Raw genomic sequence first — 23,999 nt, forward strand, 5'->3', positions numbered from 1 at the left:
ATGGGAAAATCTAAAGAAATCAGCCAAGACCACAGAAAACAAATTATAGACCTCCACAAGTCTGGTTCATCCTTGGGAGAAATGAGGGATGAGTTTGATGTGACCAGGTGCGCATGTTCTCTACTGGCAACATCACAGAGAAGCTCAGGGTTGCCTCATTCAACTGCAGTGGGGAGACTGTGGTGGATTTATATGCAGGTAAGAAAATACATCTTGTATATATCTGTGTATATTATCCATGAATTACAGAAAATATTAATCTATGCATAATTTAGCACTATAGGATTATATTGTTATTCCTTATATTGTTATTCTTTATTAGGTATTGGCTACTTAACTATCCCATTCTTGGTGCATGCGGGGGCCAGCCATGTTCATGCTTGTGAGTGGAACCCAGATGCCGTGGAAGCCCTGCAAAGAAACTTGGGAGTTAAATGGAGTGTGGCATCACTGCACCGACCACAAGAGACAACCGGCAAGTAAGGAACATCTTTATACTGGAGATCAGAACTCAACCAGTTTATGTGATCTGAGAATAATCGTTTTGGGTGTTTTTCCAGCTCCCATTGTGTAACCTGGCTGACCGGGTGAATTTGGGTCCAGCTCTGCAGGTGGCTGGCCTGTTGCCTGTCGACTACTGAGGAAAAGAACCAGTGGCATGTTGCATATTCACCAGAATGTTACCGCACCACTTCATATTACAGACTGTGACACTTCCTCTGTTCCTGTCATGGAGAGAGTGGACATTTCTGGAGGAGACCAAGAAGAGGTGTCTCCTAAGGGGAGTGACAGAGAAGTTTGGGGTGCCTGGACAAAGGACACAGCCATCCACATTGCCTCTCTACTGCAGGACATCACTCTGGACTGGCGTCCAGCACATTGAGCATGTCAAGTCATACGCACATTTACATTTAAGTCATTTAGCAGACGCTCTTATCCAGAGCGACTTACAAGTTGGTGCATACACCTTATGACATCCAGTGGAACAGCCACTTGTATCTAAATCTTTTTTTGGGGGGGTGAGAAGGATTACTTACCCTTACTTACCCTATCCTAGGTATTCCTTGAAGAGGTGGGGTTTCAGGTGTCTCCGGAAGGTGGTGATTGACTCCGCTGTCCTGGCGTCGTGAGGGAGTTTGTTCCACCATTGGGGGGCCAGAGCAGCGAACAGTTTTGACTGGGCTGAGCGGGAACTGTACTTCCTCAGTGGTAGGGAGGCGAGCAGGCCAGAGGTGGATGAACGCAGTGCCCTTGTTTGGGTGTAGGGCCTGATCAGAGCCTGGAGGTACTGAGGTGCCGTTCCCCTCACAGCTCCGTAGGCAAGCACCATGGTCTTGTAGCGGATGCGAGCTTCAACTGGAAGCCAGTGGAGAGAGCGGAGGAGCGGGGTGACGTGAGAGAACTTGGGAAGGTTGAACACCAGACGGGCTGCGGCGTTCTGGATGAGTTGTAGGGGTTTAATGGCACAGGCAGGGAGCCCAGCCAACAGCGAGTTGCAGTAATCAAGACGGGAGATGACAAGTGCCTGGATTAGGACCTGCGCCGCTTCCTGTGTGAGGCAGGGTCGTACTCTGCGGATGTTGTAGAGCATGAACCTACAGGAACGGGACACCGCCTTGATGTTAGTTGAGAACGTCAGGGTGTTGTCCAGGATCACGCCAAGGTTCTTAGCGCTCTGGGAGGAGGACACAATGGAGTTGTCAACCGTGATGGCGAGATCATGGAACGGGCAGTCCTTCCCCGGGAGGAAGAGGAGCTCCATCTTGCTGAGGTTCAGCTTGAGGTGGTGATCCGTCATCCACACTGATATGTCTGCCAGACATGCAGAGATGCGATTCGCCACCTGGTCATCAGAAGGGGGAAAGGAGAAGATTAATTGTGTGTCGTCTGCATAGCAATGATAGGAGAGACCATGTGAGGTTATGACAGAGCCAAGTGACTTGGTGTATAGCGAGAATAAGAGAGGGCCTAGAACAGAGCCCTGGGGGACACCAGTGGTGTCCCCCAGATTCACCACATTCACCATGTAGTACTATTCTTAGAATGCAGGCCACTCTGAGGAGACAAAAGACAGGACTGTAGCATGACTCTTATTTGTGTAGTCGTACCAGTGGCGGACTGGGACCAAAAATTGCCCTTTTCTAACACACCGGCCCATTTTTTTCACCGTGAGGCCCCCATTATTAGCAAGATAATGAGAATTTTGCGCTAAAAACCCAAATTAGACAGGCCCACTAGGCTAAAAATGGACCAGTCCATCTGGCGTACTCTGCCATTTGTGGCTATTAATAAATTGTTGCACACTAATTTAAGTTAATCATAATAGAGTTATTTTTAAAGAAAAACATGGTTTATAGGTTTATACAATGTGAAAATTAAACTGTTCTTTACCGGTTGTTGTACAACTGATTTTACAAATGTTTATACATGCAATGACTCTGGCTGCTTTGTGTGATGTACACTGCTCAAAAAAATAAAGGGAACACTTAAACAACACAATGTAACTCCCACGTCAATCACACTTCTACGAAATCAAACTGTCCACTTAGGAAGCAACACTGATCGACAATAAATTTCACATGCTGTTGTGCATATGGAATAGACAACAGGTGGAAATTATAGGCAATTAGCAAGACTACCCCCAATAAAGGAGTGGTTCTGCAGGTGGGGACCACAGACCACCTCTCAGTTCCTATGCTTCCTGGCTGATGTTTTGGTCCCTTTTGAATGCTGGCGGTGCTTTCACTCTAGTGGTAGCATGAGACAGAGTCTACAACCCACACAAGTGGCTCAGGTAGTGCAGCTCATCCAGGATAGCACATCAATGTGAGCTGTGGCAAGAAGGTTTGCTGTGTCTGTCAGCGTAGTGTCCAGAGCATGGAGGCACTACCAGGAGACAGGCCAGTACATCAGGAGACGTGGAGGAGGCAGTAGGAGGGCAACAACCCAGCAGCAGGACCGCTACCTCTGCCTTTGTGCAAGGAGGAGCACTGCCAGAGCTCTGCAAAATGACCTCCAGCAAGCCACAAACGTGTCTGCTCAAACGGTCAGAAACCGACTACATGAGGGTGGTATGAGGGCCCGACATCCACAGGTAGGGGTTGTGCTTACAGCCCAACACCATGCAGGACGTTTGGCATTTGCCAGAGAACACCAAGATTGGCAAATTCGCCACTGGTGCCCTGTGCTCTTCACAGATGAAAGCAGGTTCACACTGAGCACACGTGACAGACGTGACAGAGTCTGGAGACGCTGTGTAGAACGTTCTGCTGCCTGCAACATCCTCCAGCATGACCGGTTTGGCAGTGGGTCAGTCATGGTGTGGGGTGGCATTTCTTTGGGGGGCCGCACAGCCCTCCATGTGCTCGCCAGAGGTAGCCTGACTGCCATTAGGTACCGAGATGAGATTCTCAAACCCCTTGTGAGTCCATATGCTGGTGCGGTTGGCCCTGGGTTCCTCCTAATGCAAGACAATGCTAGACCTCATGTGGCTGGAGTGTGTCAGCAGTTCCTGCAAGAGGAAGGCATTAATGCTATGGACTGGCCCGCCCGTTCCCCAGACCTGAATCCAATTGAGCACATCTGGGACATCATGTCTCGCTCCATCCACCAATGCCACGTTGCACCACAGACTGTCCAGGATTTGGCGGATGCTTTAGTCCAGGTCTGGGAGGAGATCCCTCAGGAGACCATCCACCACCTCATCAGGAGCATGCCTAGGCATTGTAGAGAGGTCATACAGGCACGTGGAGGCCACACACACTACTGAGCCTCATTTTGACTTGTTTTAAGGACATTACATCAAAGTTGGATCAGCCTGTAGTGTGGTTTTCCACTTTTAATTTTGAGTGTGACTCCAAATCCAGACCTCCATGGGTTGATAAATTTGATTTCCATTGATAATTTGTGTGTGATTTTGTTGTCAGCACATTCAACTATGTAAAGAAAAAAGTATTTAATAAGAATATTTCATTCATTCAGATCTAGGATGTGTTATTTTAGTGTTCCATTGATTTTTTTGGGCTGTGTATTTTTGTCTCTACCTTCTTGCACGTTGTGCTGTTGTCTGTGCCCAGTAATGTTTGTTCCATGTTTTGTGCTGCTGCCATGTTGTGTTGCTAACATGCTGTGTTGTCATGTGTTGCTGCCATGCTATGTTGTTGTCTTAGGTCTCTCTTTAAGTAGTGTTGTGTTGTCACTCTTGTGTGTTTTGTCCTATATTTGCATTTCTTACAAAAAAATGTTATCCCAGCCTCATCGCCGCAGGAGGCTTTTTGCCTTTTGGTAGGCTGTCATTGTAAATAAAAATGTGTTCTTAACTGACTTGCCAAGTATAGTAGCCTGTATGATGCCTCTCTGGGGACACATTTGTAAAATGTCTTTATAAATATTGTAACCATAGGAATAAATATTTGCATAAAATAAGGGCTACTAAGCCTACTGTATAATCACACACATTTTTTTTTTCTTCTTCAATAGCTAACTTAATTATCTTGATTTACCAAAGCCAAACATTTTGAATTGGTTGCAGTTAAAGTGAACTTATATAAAGACTCCCACATCACTGTACTAGGCTGCTACAGACCGCCCTCGGCTGCTACAGACCGCCCTCGGCTGCTACAGACCGCCCTCGGCTGCTACAAACCGCCCTCGGCTTTGGGAGACGCGCTTAACTCTCTTTCTGATGTCCTGCACAAGTTAAATGACTCTGAATTCATTATTTTAGATTTGAACTGAGACATGCTTATATCTGTATCGGACTCTTTTAAAGATCTGTGTAACTCTGAATCTCGCTCATTTAATTAATGTGCCTACAAGACCGAATCCCAGAGCACCTAACAAATCAACACTATTGGACATTATTCTAACGAATACTCCTCACAAATACACATCGACTGGGATATTCTGTAATGATGTCAGTGATCACTGTGCAATTGCTTGTGTTAAAAATACAAAAATGACCAAAGCCAAACCCCGTTATATTTTTAAAATACATTTTAGACAGTTTGATGAGCAAGTGTTCCTACATGATCTGTACCACAATATTGACAGAGTATGTCTGATTCCCAATCTTGACACTTTCCTGGGACTATTTTTATATGAAATTTGTGTCGATTTGTAATAAGCATCCATCCCCCTGTGAAGAAATATAGATTCAGTGGAAGGGACAATCCCTGCTTTTCAGATAACTGAATTCATTAGAAAGAGAAATATCTCTTGGGCTCAAGCTAGACATACAAATTCTCCTGTTGACTGGGCCTCCTTCAGAGTGCTAAGAAACATATGCACAGGATTGATCAGGAAGTCCAAATCAGATGACTATTTAAATGCAGTCACAGAGAACCTAAACAAACCTACCATGTTCTGGAAGCGAATCAAATCAGTGTCAGGTTCTAATGTATCCTCTGGCCTTCCTGACCATTTAATGATGGATTCTAATGAAGTGAAGGATAAAGCAGATATTGTAGGGGTTTTTAACACGCACTTCATATCTGCTGGTTCAGTTTTTGATAATGGTGGGGCCCAGGCCTCTAATGTAAGCTCTGTTACAGTCAACTATGATATAGGCCCTCATGTGAACCATTTTAACTTTGAGCCTGTTTCTTATACTGAGGTCTATAAAGCACTAAAGGCAATAGACACTAAAAAGTCTGCAGGTCCAGACAATCTGGATCCCTACCTCTTAAAGATACCAGCTGGTACTATTACTGAGCCTGTGGCTCATATTTTCAACGTGAGTCTCTTGACCAATTCCATACCCAGCATTTGGAAATCAGCTTATGTTCTCCCACTGCTAAAGGGTGGAGATCCCTCAGATGCTATTAATTATCGTCCTATCTCTAAACTCCCTATCCTGGCCAAAGTCTATGACTCCCTAGTGAACTCAGTTACAAAACTTCTTAATTAAAAATAACATACTGAGCGGGGTTCAGTCTGGCTTTAGATCTGGGCACATCACCACAACTGCAGCTATTGCAGTGGCAAATGACATCATTCATGGATTTGATAAAAAGCAACATTGTGCTGCTCTGTTTGTGTATTTATCAAAGGCCTTTGATTCAGTTGTCCATGAATTGTTGCTAGCTAGACTCAGAAACATTGGTCAGAGTGAAGGGGCAGAAAATAGTTTTTGGAACTATCTTTCTGACAGAACACAATGTGTATATACTGACAATCACAAGTCTAGCTTTCTTGAGATTAATAGAGGTGTGCCCCAGGGTTCCATTTTAGCTCCTGTATTGTTCTCAATTTTTATTAATGATTTGGGAAATGGGATGCAACCAGCAAAGTTACATCTATATGCAGATGATACATATATCCATGTGCTCCTTCTCTGGTTCGGGCTGTTGAAGAGCTCCAGACTGCTTTTCAGTCACTATCGTCTCAAACTGGTCTTGAATGTACAAAAAACTAAATGAATGACCTTTACCAGAGCTAGAACTCTGCCAGAGAACGTTAGCATTGTCACATCAGGTGGCTTATCCATTGAAAAAGTATCATCCTACAAAAACCTAGGTATTTGGTTGGATGACAAGTTGTCCTTTAATGTTCATGTGGATAATCTTGTGACAAATCTTAAATTGAAATTGGGTTTTTATTTTCGTAATAAGGTTTGCTTCCCGCTTATGGCTAGAAAGAAGCTTGTTCAGGCAACTTTTCTCTCTGTAATTGATTATGGTGACTTGTTGTATATGCATGCAACCTCCGTCTTACAGAGACTGGACTCTGTTTATCAGGGATCCTTGTGCTTTATTACAAATGCCAAGTCACTCATCCCCCATCGCACATGGTACCAAATGGTAGGTTGGACCTCACTTTATATGCGCATAAAGATACATTTGTATGTGTTTATCTACAAAGCCCTTTTGGGTCAACTCCCTCTTTACCTCTGTAGTCTGGTCTCCTTCACCACCAGCAGTTACCATACCCGGTCTGCCAGGTGGTTTCTACTTAAAGTCCCCAGGACATTCACAGTATTAGGCAAGACTGCCTTCTCCTCTTGTGCACCAGAGGCATGGAATAATCTACAATCCATGCTTCATCTAGATATGTTAGTGCCACTAAATGAATTTAAAATGTTGATGGGAGACTGTTACAGAGGAGTGTAAATGTTTTTTTTTAGGCTGGATCATGTTGTATTGTAGTATGTTTTAATGATGTAATGTATTGATTGTTGCTGCCTTCAAGGTCTCCCTTTGAAAAAGAGACTATGTGTCTCAATGGGCTTTACCTGGTTAAATAAAGGTTAAATAAATCAAATTAAATGCATTTTTGCTGCTCATTATTTCCATAATCTAATAGAACTCGACAGAATGTATTATTTACACAATTATTTGAACTGGGTTTGATTATTTACTTGTGGAAACTATTGGTAATAATGAATTGGCACTGCTTCTGCCGTTCACAGAGTATTGGGGAAATAGAGCTGAGGAAATGCACCTGTTGCGGAAAAATTGTGTACCTCTGCCGCACCACCGCTGTCACAACCGTTCCATATCTTCCGGGATTTTAGGTTTCTAACCACCAACGCTGAAAGTCAAGTTTCAGAATGCAGGAAGGAGAGACAGGGAGTTAGACTGGGAAGGAGTCAAGACGATACATTGCAGCAAAGGGTAGAGAGGTACGTTGAGTTTGTCGTGATTCATTCTGATCTATAACATGCATTCAAACGGTTATATTTAATTACAGTTTAAATGAAAGTTATTTTACGCACAACAGTTAATTGCTGAAGACGTCTTCCTGACACGGGAAACCTCTCTTTGTTATTCTTTACTTTACTATACTCCATTCATCGACATGGCGCAGAAACTATATGCCACTTGTTTTACCCGCTATCAGTCTGCTCTAAAACGCGCCTATTCTGATCTCTTTTTTTTACGTCCTCCCTTCCTGGATTGTGGAAATAAAGTGAATTGATTCGGATCACAGTCGGAGTAAAGTTTACGTTTTTTTTCAAGGTAATTAAACAATCTGGACTGTTGCTAAAATACCTTTAATCTAACATGAACTATATGTGCGTTCACTCATTCAAAAGCAGTTCTTATGTCGGGTTGTCTTCAGATCATGTGTGATGATAACTCTGCTTTTTTCCAAACTGGATGTGTTGCCAACATTAAATCCATCGCGTACATTGTTTAAGCTACATTTTGTTTTGTTGTAGCCTATAGCCCTACGTTATTTTGAGATATATTACAAGCCGAGGCAAATAACTATTTGCCCAATAAGGTGACATATTTTGTTATACATTCCATGTTGAGTAACTGTCCAGGAAATTGCACATACTATGCTATTCTCATGGATTGTTCAATTGGAATTATCATTATTTTATATAGCCTATAAACACAATGCCCCGGAAAAGCACTTTTTGTGGAGGTTTTCCTACAACCACATAATTCCTACTAACGTTGCTATTCATGCAATTTCCTTGAGATGAACAGCCTTCTTCTGAACTGAGCTGCCCTACATATATTGTACACTACTCAAGCGTGAGTCGATTAGCCTCAAGCGTTCAAACAATGACGACGTTTCCTCCCCCACGAGTGACATAGCATAGCACAACAACCTTGTGCTCGTGACCTTTTGAATGCAAATGATTGAAATCAAAAAGTGTGTTTTTCCTGTTTCTTCAACTCATTCTCAACATTATTCAACGTCTTCTGAGGCGATGGACTCAACTGGAGCTTGAAGCTCATGACTGGAACATGGCCGATGACAGGCTTGATGTCAGGATTAAACAAATGGTTTAACCAGTGCTTTCCACCCGCCGTTCTGTGTCCTTAGAGGGTGGGACCCTGCGATAATGCTGAGCTCGTGTTGTTTTTTCCTTTCCTGTTCCCATTCCTCCAAGCAACCTTTCACCCGGACAGAGAGGTTCTCTATGGGGTTTAAAAACACAAGGATCCGATTAGTCCTACTTTATCATTCCCAATACTGTATATGTGTGTGCCAGTGTCTGTCAAAATAAGATTAGCTGGAGACTATTTTCCCATGTCCTTTCCTATTTTACCATAGGATGACATGCTGAAATTAAAAATGCTATCTTTATGTAAAACATGTTGATTTATGTTTGTGTCAGACTCTAAAAGCACAAGATCTACTTTGAGAAATATGTCAGACTGTTTTCTTTCCCTGCAAAGGATTTTCTACATGATGTAATTTTTTATTTATTTAACCTGTAGTAAACTAGGCAAGTTAGTTAAGAACAAATTCTTATTTACAATGACTGCCAAACCCGAACACTGCTGAGCCAATTGTGCACCGTCCTATGGGCCGGATAAGATCTAGCCTGGATTCAAACCAGGGACTGTAGTGACACCTCTTGCACTGAGATGCAGTGCCTTAAACCACTGCGCCACTTAGGCATAGTAAAAAGTTAGAGGCTTAGTTTGTTGTAGTTAGGCGGTATAGTTTGGTGTTTAATCCAGTGGGATTGACACAGTACTGTACTTCCTAGTGTGAAATGCTAGGGAGATTGATATCCTCCACTAGTCCACCTCTACTCTGTTCTGTCTGTCGCACAGTCATCTCAGGGTGTTGGCTCTAAGCTAGATCACTGTGCTGTCTGTCTGCTTGTCAGCTCCATCTCCCTTATTACCCAGCCAACTTTAGCAAGGCAGAGTCAGAGGCTTCTGACGGGCTGGCATTGTGTCAGCAGCAGCCTCTGCATGGAGGCTCGCTAGAGGATCCACTAACATTCTCGTCCATCCGTCCTGTACTCAGAGGTGGGGACACTTTCTTTCTCCTGATAGTAACCAGGGAAAAATCCTGAACCAAGTTGTAGCAGGGACCTTAAGGATTGCCTGCTCCGTGGTTGTCCCATTAGGCAGGGGATTTTAAAAAATAAACTGAAAACAACCAAACTACAAAAAGTTCCAATAGGGGCGTCACAAAATAAGTCACTTATTTTTTATTTTTTACCTGCTACTCTAGAAGCGTACATTTTGGCCACGGCTAGCAAAGCGTGAGCCACTTTATCCTATTGCCTGGTATGGCAACTGCTCGGCATCTGACCGTAAGGTGCTACAGAGGGTAGTGAGTACGGCACAGTACATCACCTGGGCCAAGCTTCCTGCCATTCAGGACCTCTATACTGGGCGGGGTCAGAATAAGGCCCCAAAAATCGTCAGAGACTCCAGTCACTCAAGTCATAGATTGTTTTCTCTGATACCGCACGGCAACCAGTACTGGAGCACCAAGTCTATGACCAAAAGACTCCTTAACAGCTTCTACCCCCAAAACCTAAGACTGCTGAACAATTAATCAAACGGCCACAGGATTATTTGTTTTGTACACTGCTGCTGCTGCTATTTATCTATACATAGTCACTTCACCCCTACCTCCATGTACAAATTACACCAGGTACCGGTACCCCCATTATATAGCCTCTTTATTGTTACTTTTTATAATGTTTCACTTTAGTTTATTTGGTACATATTTTCTTAACTCTTTCTTGAACTGCACTGTTGGTTAAGGGCTTGTAAGTAAGCATTTCACGGTAAGGTCTGCACTTGTTGTATTCTGCGCATGTGATAAAGTTTGATTTGAGATACACTATATAGCTCTAACTCACCTAGTGGTTCTAGCTTCGCTATGTATGTATCAGCAACCATTGTCAGCCAATCTAGTGGGGGTTGGAAGCTATGGTGAGCTTTGATTGGTTACTCGTGCAGCAATGTCGGAGAAGATTTGCGTAAAGTTCATGTTCCCGAACTTTAGTCCCGCCCTATTCAGTTCCCTTGCCCATACTTGCATCGCCCAACGGTCCATGCCCACTCCGATTCTCACCACTTTCCTTCCATTGAAAATAATTTGTGAAGCCGTTGTTTTACTGTGCGATTGTGTCTCTAGTGTCACGTCCCGTAAGACGTGAGCGTCATGTCGAAATCTTGAAAATAGAACCATATAGAAAATCATATTTTTTATGCTCGAGTAGAGCATGCCTTTCGTGGAGCCAGCGGGCTCATGCTCTGCAAAAGTTGCGTGTCTGATGTAGCAGGCCAGTAAAACATAATTTCCTGCATGTTTTTAAGTTCTGCGTGTAAACAACTATTTTTCCCATTTTTTTCAGGCAACCAAAAAATACTGTTGACTTGGCCAATGAGAAAGTGCCTTTCAGACTTTAAAGTCAATTTCTGTGCAGGGTATCATATTAGTGATTAATCAGTTGCAAAAAAACTGTTTTAAATTGTCTATGATTACGAGAGTTTTTCTAATCGGGTCACACAGTTTTAACTCCTGGAAAAATGTATTGCCCTGTAGGGAGGATGAATTGCTGCTATTTAATTACTTGTTACTTTTATTTCTATTTATCTGTATTTTTTTTAAACTGCATTGTTGGTTACGGGCTCGTAAGTAAGCATTTCACTCTAAGGTCTACACTTGTTGTATTCGGTGCATGTGACTAATAACATTTGATTTGAACTGCAGCAACATTGTATTTGTTCATATGTATTCTATTTTAAAACTAGACTAACAGGGGAAACACAGAGACAGCTGTGATTGGACAATATAACTAACAGGGCAATGCTTGCTATATACAGGGTTGCATCACGTAGGCCCAGCCCATTCCCAATATTTTAAAATTATAACCCTGTGTAAGCCTATAATTAAAATGTTACACAGGCTAGACTGTATTAATGCACATGTCATCACTATTTTGTTCATTTTGATTAATTCCAGTCACAAATTGTCGGATTAAAAAGGTCTAGGTAGCTTAGCCGACAGAAGTTTTGAATATTCAAACGTTCTCTTAACAGAAATAAATTGGCTTAGGTTATACCACTTTGTTTCCCTGGCCAGATGGGACCAGGCACATAGGCCTCCAGCTGATCAGACTGATGCAGCATATCAGATCGCTTATGTTTAGGTGTAGGCTCATACTGTAGAGAGTGTTTGCTTGTGTCTATCTGTCTGTTAAACGGAAGGAAAGTGCTCTGCTTTCTGTAGACATGCACCAAGCCTGACCTTTGATTACTTTGAATCTGATTAGTCAAGACACACACACACACATATCCAAGATGGCATAGCAGTCTGACATCTTTTGTCTTCGTCTTGTCGTGTCCCGGGTATATATCTTTATGTAACTTTTTTCTTTGCATATATTTTTTAAATATTTTTCTTAACTTCAACATACTCTCCTGCAACCAACCTCATCCGAAGTGCTCTGAACCTCGTCACCTGGATCATCGTAGCTAGCTAGCTGTTATCCGATTGGCTTCTCCTGGCTAACGTCCCTGTCCCGAAGCAAGCACCAGTTAGCCTGGAGCTAGCCTATGCTAGGCCCATCTCCCGGCTAGCTGAAGAGGACCATCAGCCACTCATTGGGCTACAATACCTATTTTGCCAATTGGCCTGGACCCATTTTATTGCCGATCCGGAGCCCCGCCGATCCATCACGACTGGACTACCAACAAAATCTGACTGAGGATATTTTTCAAGTGAAGCTATTGAAGCTATTCTACGGCGCCCAGAAACCTGCTCCTGTTACTCTCTGTCCCGAACGTACTAGACGACCAGTTCTTATAGCCCTTAGCCGTACCCTTATCCAAATACTTCTTTGGTGATGTAGAGGTTCATCCAGGCCCTGCAGTGCCTAGCTCCACTCCCATTCCCCAGGCCCTCTCATTTGTTGACTTCTGTAACCGTAAAAGCATTGGTTTCATGCATGTTAGCATTAGAAGCGTCCTCCCTAAGTTTGTTTTATTCACTGCTTTAGCACACTCTGCCAACCCGGATGTCCTAGCTGTGTCTGAATCCTGGTTTAGGAAGGCCACCTAAAACCCTGAAATGTTCATCCCTAACTATAACATTTTCTGACAAGATAGAATTGACAAAGGGGGCTGAGTTAGCCTGCAGAGTTCTGTCTTACTATCCAGGTCTGTGCCAAACAACTTGAGCTTCTACTTTTAAAAATCCCCCTTTCCAGAAACACGTCTCTCACCGTTGCCGCTAGCTATATACCACCTTCTGCCCCCAGCTGTGCGCTGGACACCATATTTGAATTGATTGCCCCCCGTCTATCTTCAGAGCTCATGCTGCTAGGTGACCTAAACTGGGGCATGCTTAACACCCCAACCATCCTACAATCTAAGCTTGATACCCTCAATCTCACACAAATTATCAATGAACCTACCAGGAACTACCCCAAATCCCTAAACACAGGTACCCTCATAGATATAATACTAACCAACCTGCCCTCCAAATACACCTCTGCTGTCTTCAACCAGGATCTCAGCGATCACTGCCTCATTGCTTGCGTCTGTAATGGGTCTGCGGTCAAACGACCACCCCTCATCACTGTCAAACGCTCCCTAAAACACTTCAGCAAGCAGGCCTTTCTAATCGACCTGGCCCGGGTTTCCTGGAAGGATATTGACCTCATGCCGTCAGTAGAGGATGCCTGGATATTCTTTAAAAGTGCCTTCCTCACCATCTTAAATAAGCATGCCCCATTCAAAAAATGTTGAACCAGGAACAGATATAGCCCATGGTTCACTCCAGACCTTATTGCCCTTGACCAGCACAAAACATCCTGTGACGTACTGCATTAGCATCAAATAGCCCCCGCGATATGCAACTTTTCAGGGAAGTTAGGAACCAATATACACAGGCAGTTAGGAAAGCAAAGGCTAGCATTTTCAAACAGAAATTATCATCCTGCAGCACAAACTCCAAAAGGTTCTGGGACACTGTAAAGTCCATGGAGAATAAGAGCGCCTCCTCCCAGATGTCCACTGCACTGAGGCTAGGAAACACTGTCACCACCGATAAATCCATGATAATTGAGAATTTCAATAAGCATTTTTCTACGGCTGGTCATGCTTTTTAGCTGGCCAACCCTACCCTGGTCAACAGCCCTGTACCCCCCATAGCAACTTGCCCAAGCCTCCCCCATTTCTCCAGATAACTGATGTACTGAAAGAGCTGCAAAATCTGGACCCCTACAAATTAGCAGGGTAAGACAATCTGGACCCTCTCTTTCTAAAATTATCAGCCAAAATTGTTGCAACCCCTATTACTAGCCTGTTCAACCTCTTTTTCGTATTGCCTGAGATCCAGCTGTATTCGTCGACCTGGCCGAGGCTTTCGACTCTGTCAATCACCACATTCTTATCGGCAGACTCAACAACCTTGGTTTCTCAAATGACTGCCCCGCCTGGTTTACCAACTACTTCTCTGATAGAGTTCAGTGGGTCAAATTGGAGGGCCTGTTGTCCGGACCTCTGGCAGTCCCTATGTGGGTGCCACAGGGTTCAATTCTCGGGCCGACTCTTTTCTCTGTATACATTAATGATGTCGCTCTTGCTGCTGGTTATTCTCTGATCCACCTGTACACGCAGACGACACAATTCTGTATACTTCTGGCCCTTCTTTGGACACTGTGTTAGCTAAACTCCAGACGAGCTTCAATGCCATACAACTCTCCTTCCGTGGCCTCCAACTGCTCTTAAATGCCCTGCCAGCTGTCCAGCATCACTACTCTGGACGGTTCTGACTTAGAATATGTGGACAACTACAAATACCTAGGTGTCTGGCTAGACTTTAAACTCTCCTTCCAGACTCACATTAAGCATCGCCAATGCAAAATTAAATCTAGACCCGGCTTCTATTTCTCAAGAGTATCCTTCACTCATGCTGCCAAACATACCCTCGTAAAACTGACTGTCCCACAGATCCTTGACTTCGGCGATGTCATTTACAAAATAGCCTCCAACACTCTACTCAGACTGCATCCAATTTGCTATCAAAGTGCCATCCGTTTTGTCCCCAAACCCCATACACTACCTAACACTGCGACCTCTATGCTCAGGTTGGCTGGCCCTCGCTTCATATTCATCGCCAAACCCATTGGCTCCAGGTCATCTATAAGTCTTTGCTGGGTAAAGCCCCACCTTATCTCAGCTCACTGGTCACCATAGCAGCACCCACCCGTAGCAACTGCTCCAGCAGGTATATTTCACTGGTCACCCCCAAAGCCAACATTTCCTTCGGCCGCCTTTCCTTTCAGTTCTCTGCTGCCAATGACCGGAACGAATTGCAAAAGTCACTGAAGCTGGACACATCTCCCTCACTAACTTTAAGCACCAGCTGTCAGAGCAGATCACTGCACCTGTACATAGCCCATCTGTAAATAGCCCATCCAACTACCTCATCCCCATACTGTTATTTCAATGTTATTTTTGCTCCTTTGCACCCCAGTATCTCTGCTTGCACATTCATCTTCTGCACATTTATCACTCCAGTGTTTAATTGCTAAATTCTAATTATATCACAATTAATGAATTATATCACATATATCACAGCAAGCCCTCCGCTCATGGGTTCTCTACCTGTCTCCGTCCTCTCCCCTGACAGCAAGCCCTCCACTCATGGGTTCTCTACCTGTCTCCGTCCTCTCCCCTGACAGCAAGCCCTCCGCTCATGGGTTCTCTACCTGTCTCCGTCCTCTCCCCTGACAGCAAGCCCTCCACTCATGGGTTCTCTACCTGTCTCCGTCCTCTCCCCTCACAGCAACTCTTCCGCTCATGGGCTCTTTACCTGTTCCCCGGCCTCTCCCCTCACAGCAAGCCCTCCGCTCATGGACTCTTTACCTGTTCCCCGGCCTCTCCCCTCACAGCAAGCCCTCCGCTCATGGGTTCTCTACCTGTCTCTGTCCTCTCCCCTGACAGCAAGCCCTCCGCTCATGGGTTCTCTACCTGTCTCCATCCTCTCCCCTGACAGCAAGCCCTCCGCTCATGGGTTCTCTACCTGTCTCCGTCCTCTCCCCTCACAGCAAGCCCTCCGCTCATGGGTTCTCTACCGGTCTCAGTCCTCTCCCCTCACAGCAAGCCCTCCACTGTTTGAACACACTCTCTCTCCTGCAGGGGTCCACTGTCATGCTGTGCTCTGTCTGAGCAGCCTGCACCTTATGTGAGGTCGGTGCTTATGTACTGAAAGTGGCTCCTCCATCAAATGGACTTTAGCTGGGGATAAAGAAGCCTCTGTCAGTTTTACTCCATCTTCAGTGCTGCTGATGTTTGGGATTAGATGGGATTTACACTGGTTTTCGCTGTGATCAAATCAAATCCAATTTTATTGGTCACATACTGTAACAAATGACACAACATATACCCAATACACACAAATCTAAGTAGGAATGAATTAAGACTATATACAGTTGAATTCAGAAGTTTACATACACTTAGGTTGGAGTCATTAAAACTAAATTTTCAAACACTCCACAAATGTCTTGTTAACAAACTATAGTTTTGGCAAGTCGGTAAGGACATCTACTTTGTGCATGACACAAGTAATTTTTCCAACAATTGTTTACAGACAGATTATTTTACTTATAATTCACTGATCACAATTCCAGTGCGTCAGAAATTGACATACTGTGACTGTGCCTTTAAACAGCTTGGAATATTCCAGAAAATTATGTCATGGCTTTAGAAGCTTCTGATAGGCTAATTGACATAATTTGAGTCAATTGGAGATGTATCTGTGGATGTTTTTCAAGGCCTACCTTCAAATTTAGTGCCTCTTTGCTTGACATCATGAGAAAATCTAAAGAAATCAGCCAAGACCTCAGAAAAAAAATTGTAGACCTCCACAAGTCTGGTTCATCCTTGGGAGCAATTTCCAAATGCTTGGAGGTACCAAGTTCATCTGTACAAACAATAGTACGCAAGTATAAACACCATGGCACAATGCAGCCATCATACCGCTCAGGAAGGAGACTCATTCTGTCTCCAAGAGATTAATGTACTTTGGTGCGAAAAGTGCAAATCAATCCCAGAAAACAACAAAGGACCTTGTGAAGATGCTGGAGGAAACGGGTACAAAAGTATCTATATCCACAGTAAAACGAGTCCTATATTGCCATAACCTGAAAGGCCACTCAGCAAGGAAGAAGCCACTGCTCCAAAACCGCCATAAAAAAGCCAGACTATGGTTTGCAACTGCACATGGAGACAAAGACAGTACTTTTTTGAGATATGTGAATAATAATGGCATATATTATTATATGTGAATATGTTGAAGCAACATCTCAAGACATCAGTCAGGAAGTTAAAGCTTGGGTCTTCCAAACGGACAATGACCCCAAGCATACTTCCAAAGTTGTGGCAAAATGGCTCAAGGACAAAGTCAAGGTATTGGAGTGACCATCACAAAGCCCTGACCTCATCCTCTAGAAAATGTGTGGACAGAACTGAAAAAGAATGTGCGAGCAAGGAGGCCTTCAAACCTGACTCAGTTACTCCAGCTCGGTCAGGAGGAATGGGCCAAAATTCACCCAACTTATTGTGGGAAGCTTGTGGAAGGCTACCTGACACGTTTGACCCAAGATAAACCATTTTAAAGGCAATGCTACCAAATACGAATTGAGTCTATGTAAACTTCTGACCCACTGGGAATTTGATGAAAGAAATACAAGCAGAAATAAATAATTCTCTCTACTATTTTTCGGACATTTAACATTCCTAAAATAGTGGTGATCCTAACTGACTTTAAGACAGGGAATATTTACAAGGATTAAATGTCAGGAATTGTGAAAAACAGAGTTTACATACACCTTAGCCAAATACATTTAAACTTCTTGACTTCATATGGATGAGCAATGTCAGAGCGAAACGGACTAAGCTATAGTATAGAAATTAACAGTATATACATATGAGATGAGTAATGCAAGATATGTAAGTATTAAGTGAACGAGATACTGTAGAATAATATAGAATTCTACAGTATCTAGTATGACATCATGAGAGTGATTTTTAAATGGTAGCTACAGTGCTTGGTAAAGCAGGAGAAAATAATTTTCAAGCAGAAAGGACAACTTATAGAGATAAAATCATATGTTCCCATTTCATGCCTTCTGGACTCAGCCCTGGTCTGCTCTTTGCTTAGCCTGTCTGGTCTAGGCTGACTATCCCCGAGGAGGTTAGTCTGGGACGGAGGTGCCATGCCACAGGCTGCAGACATGATCAACATGGCCTTCCTGACCGACTCGGAGCGGGAGCTGATCCTGGAGGTGTTGCGGCGGGACGAGGAGCTAAGGCAGGCCGAGGAGCAGCGTGTCCGGTGAGAACTCTCCTTCCCGGCTGCATCTCAATAGTCCTAAAGTGGCTTCCTCCTCACCGTGTCCCATTTCCTTTTTTCTGCACAGATCTGAAAAAACAGGACAGGTGGAAGCAATACAGTGGATGCTGGTGGGAATTTAGCTTTCACCTCATCGGCTCAGTATTTCACATCAGTGCAGATGAAGGAGGAAGTCACTTTTAGACTTTCAACATCCAGTTAGGCAAAGATTTCAACACAGACACCAACAGGAGAGGGTCTAACCAACGTCTTCCTTCCCTGTGTTTCAGCAAGCTGAAGACAGAGCTGCTGGACATAAAGAGGAAGGGGGCCAAGCGCAGCAGTGGGAGGTACAGTGAGCGCAGCTGCGGTCGCTGCCAGGAACCACTGGGTCGACTGTCTGCCAGCTCCAGCCAATGTAGGGCATGTAAACACCAAGTGTGCCGCAACTGCCGCGCAGTGCGCCCCAATGGATCCTGGGTGTGCAGTGTGTGTGCCAAAGAGGCGTAAGAGTCCCATTTCTCTGTACTGTATGTTACCCCACCCTATCCTTTAGCATAACCAGTATCCCTGTGTTTGCTGTATCTATATGCAAAGCATGATATCATATGTTTTAAAGCATCTCGCTGTAGAACGCCGCTCGAGGAGAGGACAAGGATTTAAGCGGGTTTACATGATGTGGATCCGCTATGCATATCTGTTGCATTCTAAACTGGTGTCGAATTTTGTCTATTTTGACAACAGTGCAGTTTTTGCAATGTCAGCATGTTACTCTTCGGGTTTGGTCCATATATTTAATCCATGATGTGTTAACGCGGTGGTAACAACGTGTGGTGTGACTTTCTCCAGTGATCTAAAGAAGTGCACTGGAGACTGGTTTTATGACCAGCGAGTCAACCGCTTCACCACCACCCCTGGACACGACATAGTGAGAGCTTCCCTCAAAAAGAGGTCCCCATGTGAGTCCAGGAAACTGATGTGGGCATTGCTCTGTTCAGTTGGAAACTTAAAAACTCTCACTTCTGGTGCAGAATGAAATGTTAATGTTGTGACAGCATAGGAATTTGTCCTAATTCCTCTACTTAGTTTCATTATTGATACGTGGGAAGCTCCATTACTGCATAGCTTTTGTTCATGTACTTTTTGAATTGCACTTCCTACAAATGCCATCAAAAGTTATTTATTCCCTGACTGAATGAATGAATGACGCCACTGACAGCATGTTACCAGTTGTCTGTTATGCTAAAGCTCTGTGTTCTGTTCTAGTGAGGAAGAGGGAGACCATGGGAGAGCAACTGTTGAAGAGTACAGAGTTGAAACCTGGCCAGCCGACCATCCCTGTTCCCCGACCCAGACTGATGGACCTAGCGGCCTCCAACAAGTAGTGAGCCCTCTTTATATCTGGGGGGACAACACAGGCTTCATGATCATTAGAGTGTGACGCAGTTACTGTAATATGTGGTTGGAGTTTCAACTCAGAACTTTGACACTCATTGTTATTTTCACAGTCCGCCAGACAAAGTTTCTGAAGAACCAGTGGCAGCTGAGAAGAAGCAACAGCACCAGCGCAGTGACACTAAATCTGCAGAGAAAGCCAGCTTGAACACTGTCAGGACAGAGACGGAGGCCTCTCTTGGGACTCCTTTCTTACCAATGTAAGTCTACATCCCCAAAAAATAGGCCTATGGCACTAGCGCTACATGCTAACGAGACTCATTGGGATGGCTCCTCATTATGAATGGTGTTTATGACCCAGGAAGAAGAAGAGCTCAGGTCGGTCCAGTCCAGCAGGTTCCAGTGTCTCCAGTATTCCAGTCAAAGTAGAAAGCACAGGTATCCACAGCGCCAATTTAGACACGGTGAGTTTACACATCCATCAGGTGTTGGGATTAGTTACATTTCAGCACAGTCAAATTGGGAAGTAAAAAGTCAACTTGGTAAAATATGGAATTGAACCTAACCCTGTCATCTTCATGTATCCAGCCAATACATATTATACTGTCACACCTGACTGTAACCCCTGTGTCTTTCCATAGTCCTCCGTAGTGAATCGTCGTAGTGTAAGTCCCTGCACAGGGTCTGTCTTATTGGAAGACGACGGGCTGTTCAAGAAGAGCGTCAGACAAGGTCAGAAACCCTTCGGTGAGACTCTTGTGTGTCGGTCGTCTCAGTAGTTCTGATTCCCAAGCTATAATTAAATAAGGTTCTTTTTAAGGGCTTCAGGCCTGCTTGAGTAAATGAAGGCATGCTCATTTAATGTCTTCATGTGTTTCAATCAGAATTTACATCTGTGCTGGACCTGCGTAAGGAAGTATCGGAGGGCTCTATGGGTGACAGAAGCAAGTCTGTGCCTGGCCTCAATGTGCCGGTGAGCAGAAGCCCACTTCCTCATAATACACTGAGGCATAATAGTTCTGAGGCATAAAATACTTCTTAGTATTGATGACAAATGCAGTTGCGTTGTCTTTTGCATGAGTTCAGATTTGCTTGTTGTCATTGCAGGATGACGAGGAGGATGATGAGGACATTGATAACTTGGTGAGCATCCATAGAAAGACAGTGGGCTCAAGTACCTCAAATCTTCGCGGCTCCAAGGTAAATGCATGTGATTCTCACTTATCTTATTTTCATAGGTTCTAGTTAGTGTGTGTGATGCCAGTTTTAGTCCCTGAAGATATTTTTAGAAACAGAATTGATAAGTCAACGACACAACGTTTTGGAGACAATTCAGGATATCCTGGTCCGTGTGTTGAGCTGCTGCCTAATTAAGTTACCATGGCAACAAAGGCTCAAGCTCAAAATTGCTTCAGGGCAGGAAAATTTGACTGTGACCTGACTTTCATTGTCACAGTTTCGGCCTCGTTTGTGCGCCTTTCCAGGAACAAGTTTGTTTCTTGATTGGATACGATACGTTTACCTTTTTCGTCCAGGTTGTAGAATTGTATCCAAAATCAATGCAGTTGAACTAACTACTAACAGCTACTTGGTGAATTGTGAATGTGTCCACCACAGAGTACACTGGGGAGTCTGATGAGTATTTACAGTGAGGCAGGAGATTATGACTGCGTGGAGGTGAGCGGGGACATCGTGTTCTCTCTCAGCTACGATGACACCACCCATAGCCTGGCCGTCCTCGTCAAGGAGTGCCACTCGCTGGCCCACGGGGACGCCACACGCCAGCGTTCCAACCCGTGAGTGTCCTCTCGGGACTAGGGTCTAATAGTTGTCTCAGTAGGAATTGATGGGTGCATCTCAATAGTGTGAAGATGCTTCTTCCTTTTGTATCCTCTCCTTCATATCCCCCTCATCTGAAAACACAGGATGGATCAAAGTAATGGTTGACGCCTATCTGGAATTGTTTTTCAACTAAGCTGTTGTTCGGATGCATTATATCATGTCATTGCCAACAGTGAGAGTACACCCCCACTCCTTAAAGTGAGACAAACACCCTTCCGTGGGTTTCCTGTCTTCTTTTCACGATGACAGTAGATGAGCGTTGCTGTAGAAAATGATTCCCAGTAATCCTGTTGTTTACTCTAAACACACACTTCAGTGTTATTACTGTATGACATAACGTAGATCATCTTAGATGTTCTGTTTACAACATTTTTGATGTACCCAGAGGTCATTTATCAGAGTTCCAAAGGGAAGATTTTCCATTTAATTCAGAATAAAATTATAATTTGTATTCTGGAAATGTAGGTACACATTTTTTGTGATTGATTATAATACACCAATTGCTGTTCATCTGGGTAAGGGGGTGGGCTCTAGACATATCAGCCAATCAGGGCTTTGAATGTAAATGCATTCAAATTTTGTTCCTCACGCTTACATGATCAGAGTGAGAATTTCAAGGGCCAAAGGAGGCTCAGGGAAATAAGTGATAAAACATATATCTTGGAGTTATTTTCATTAAATAAACACGCACACAGTGATTTGACATGCAGTGATGATTTAAAAAATACAATTACCAAGATTGCATGGGAGCTTTAATGTCTTGAAAAATATTATTCTCATGTCGTTTTGTCCTGCAGGTATGTCAAGTGCTATCTTCTCCCTGACAAGTCTCGCACTGGTAAAAAGAAAACCAGCATCAAACGAAACACAGTGGACCCCACCTACAATGAGATCCTAAAGGTGATGGACTCTCGGGAACTGCAGTAGAATTAGATGGACACTGATGAACCTGGGCTGTGGACAAATCCCTTATTATTTGTCTCTCAATGGCTGGTCATTAAGTCGATAATGCCTCCACCTTCACTAGGCAGTAAGATTGATGTTGACCTTGAAGATAAAGAGTTTATTGCTTCTAGTAAACGGAAAACAAATATTGATTTTGTTTCTGCCCTTTTTTAATTCACTGAGTATACAGAACAGGGAACTCTGATGTGAAGGCCAGAGAGGGTGGAAGGAGAAACTCTAAAGATGTCGTTTCACAGATCAGTGAGGGAAGGGTTTGATGTTGACGTTGTCCTGCCACTCCCTCACACTTTTTCCCTTCTTCTCCTCCAGTTCTCCATCAGCCGCTCCCAGGTGCTCACTCGTTCCCTCCAGCTCTCTGTCTGGCACCATGACCGCTTGGGCCGTAATGCCTTCCTGGGAGAGGTAGAGGTGCCTCTGGACTGCAGGGACCTCGACCTCCAACACGAGGAGTGTGTGGCGCTCATGGGAAAAGTAAGCCTGAGTAGGCGCCATCATCAGGCCTCAGAGTTGTTCTTGATCAGGTTTCATGGTTGGAACAAACTCCAGGCCCTACACATCAATCATTTTACATGTATTTCTAATCTACAGTATACATTATTAACCTGTAGTATAGTGGTTTTACCTCAGCTGTTCTTCTCTTCATAGGCATCACCACTGCAGTCCTCTGCCTTTTCTCAGTACAAAGGAGAACTGGTGATTTCCCTGAAGTACGTCTCGACTAAGAAACCACCCACCGAGAAGACTAAAGGTAGGACTGCCAGTGTCGACAGAACAGAGGAACAGAAAAGCTCAGTCGACACTGTATGTGTTTCAAATCCTTACCAGTGGCTGTCTGACACCATTATCCCCCCTAGGCAAGACTCTTTCTCTAGGCAACAAGTCAAAGACGGAGGAGGGAGGGGAATTGCACGTCTTGATCAAAGAGGCCAAGAACCTGACGGCAATGAAAGCAGGGGACACGTCGGATTCCTTTGTGAAAGGGTTCGCTTTTGGCATGATATCACTTTAAATCTTCACATTCACTCGGAGATTATGCATTTCTTCTGTTTCATCATTCTCACTCAGGAGATGGTGCAACTCCCACTAATTTTAATAAAAATACATACTTTATTGATTACTAGAATTAAAAACATTGTTGCCACCTAGCCTTCATCAAAATGTAATAGTTTTCACTCATTATGCTTTAACCCTAGATACTTGTTGCCATCGAAGTCCAAGTCCACTAAGAGGAAGACTCCGGTGGTGAAGAAGACTCTGTACCCTCACTACGACCACACATTTGTGTACAAAGACCTGACCCTGGACCAGCTGAGTAAGATGTGTCTGGAGCTGACCGTGTGGGACCGGGAGGCCATCTCCAGTAATGACTTCCTGGGTGGGGTTCGACTCAGCACAGGCACAGGTAATGAATGACACAACACCTTGTTGCTTTATGGAGGGGAAGTGTTATGGTAGGGAAGCATCCATCGGCAGTATTCCTCTTCCGTTTTTTAAATGTTTGATTCAATATTTATCATTCCGTTGCAGGTCACCTATTTTGCCGATGTTAAAGTTGGTAGTAAAGAAAAGCTACCTCAGAGGTCAAACATCTAAAAGGGAAAGGGGGATACCTAGTCAGTAGTACAACAATGCATTCAACTGAAATGTGTTTCTGCATTTACCCAACCCCTCTGAATCAGAGAGGTGCAGGGGGCTGCCTTAATTGACATCCACGTCTTTGGCACCCGGGGAACAGTGGG

At 44.1% G+C, this 23,999-nt stretch overlaps 2 protein-coding genes across 5 annotated transcripts in view; both read left to right on the forward strand.

Moving 5' to 3' along the window:
* trmt12 (tRNA methyltransferase 12 homolog) lies at nucleotides 1-9,769 on the forward strand. Its single transcript, XM_035745245.2, is given in 9 exon segments — nucleotides 1-111; nucleotides 114-198; nucleotides 323-426; nucleotides 428-465; nucleotides 467-479; nucleotides 561-597; nucleotides 600-858; nucleotides 860-887; nucleotides 9,578-9,769. Coding segments are annotated over 9 exon segments (867 nt in total).
* sytl4 (synaptotagmin-like 4) overlaps nucleotides 7,439-23,999 on the forward strand; it is a 17,839-nt gene continuing 1,278 nt past the window's right edge. The window contains exons 1-16 of one of the 4 annotated variants that reach the window (XM_035744241.2): nucleotides 7,439-7,621; nucleotides 17,887-18,060; nucleotides 18,348-18,563; nucleotides 18,907-19,016; nucleotides 19,324-19,441; nucleotides 19,566-19,712; nucleotides 19,814-19,916; nucleotides 20,094-20,199; nucleotides 20,337-20,425; nucleotides 20,560-20,652; nucleotides 21,070-21,248; nucleotides 22,092-22,194; nucleotides 22,570-22,731; nucleotides 22,906-23,008; nucleotides 23,115-23,241; nucleotides 23,454-23,662. In XM_035744241.2, the coding sequence (XP_035600134.1) occupies nucleotides 17,942-18,060; nucleotides 18,348-18,563; nucleotides 18,907-19,016; nucleotides 19,324-19,441; nucleotides 19,566-19,712; nucleotides 19,814-19,916; nucleotides 20,094-20,199; nucleotides 20,337-20,425; nucleotides 20,560-20,652; nucleotides 21,070-21,248; nucleotides 22,092-22,194; nucleotides 22,570-22,731; nucleotides 22,906-23,008; nucleotides 23,115-23,241; nucleotides 23,454-23,662 (1,984 nt within the window). In that variant the 5' untranslated portion in view covers nucleotides 7,439-7,621; nucleotides 17,887-17,941. Of the gene's footprint in view, nucleotides 7,622-7,651; nucleotides 7,959-17,886; nucleotides 18,061-18,347; nucleotides 18,564-18,906; nucleotides 19,017-19,323; nucleotides 19,442-19,565; nucleotides 19,713-19,813; nucleotides 19,917-20,093; nucleotides 20,200-20,336; nucleotides 20,426-20,559; nucleotides 20,653-21,069; nucleotides 21,249-22,091; nucleotides 22,195-22,569; nucleotides 22,732-22,905; nucleotides 23,009-23,114; nucleotides 23,242-23,453; nucleotides 23,663-23,999 lie in introns of those variants that run through there. The other 3 variants (XM_035744243.2, XM_035744244.2, XM_035744242.2) reach the window with 3 other exon arrangements.

The sequence above is a fragment of the Oncorhynchus keta genome, chromosome 30 (assembly GCF_023373465.1).
Source record: "Oncorhynchus keta strain PuntledgeMale-10-30-2019 chromosome 30, Oket_V2, whole genome shotgun sequence".
In the NCBI taxonomy this organism is placed as follows: Eukaryota; Metazoa; Chordata; class Actinopteri; order Salmoniformes; family Salmonidae; genus Oncorhynchus; species Oncorhynchus keta.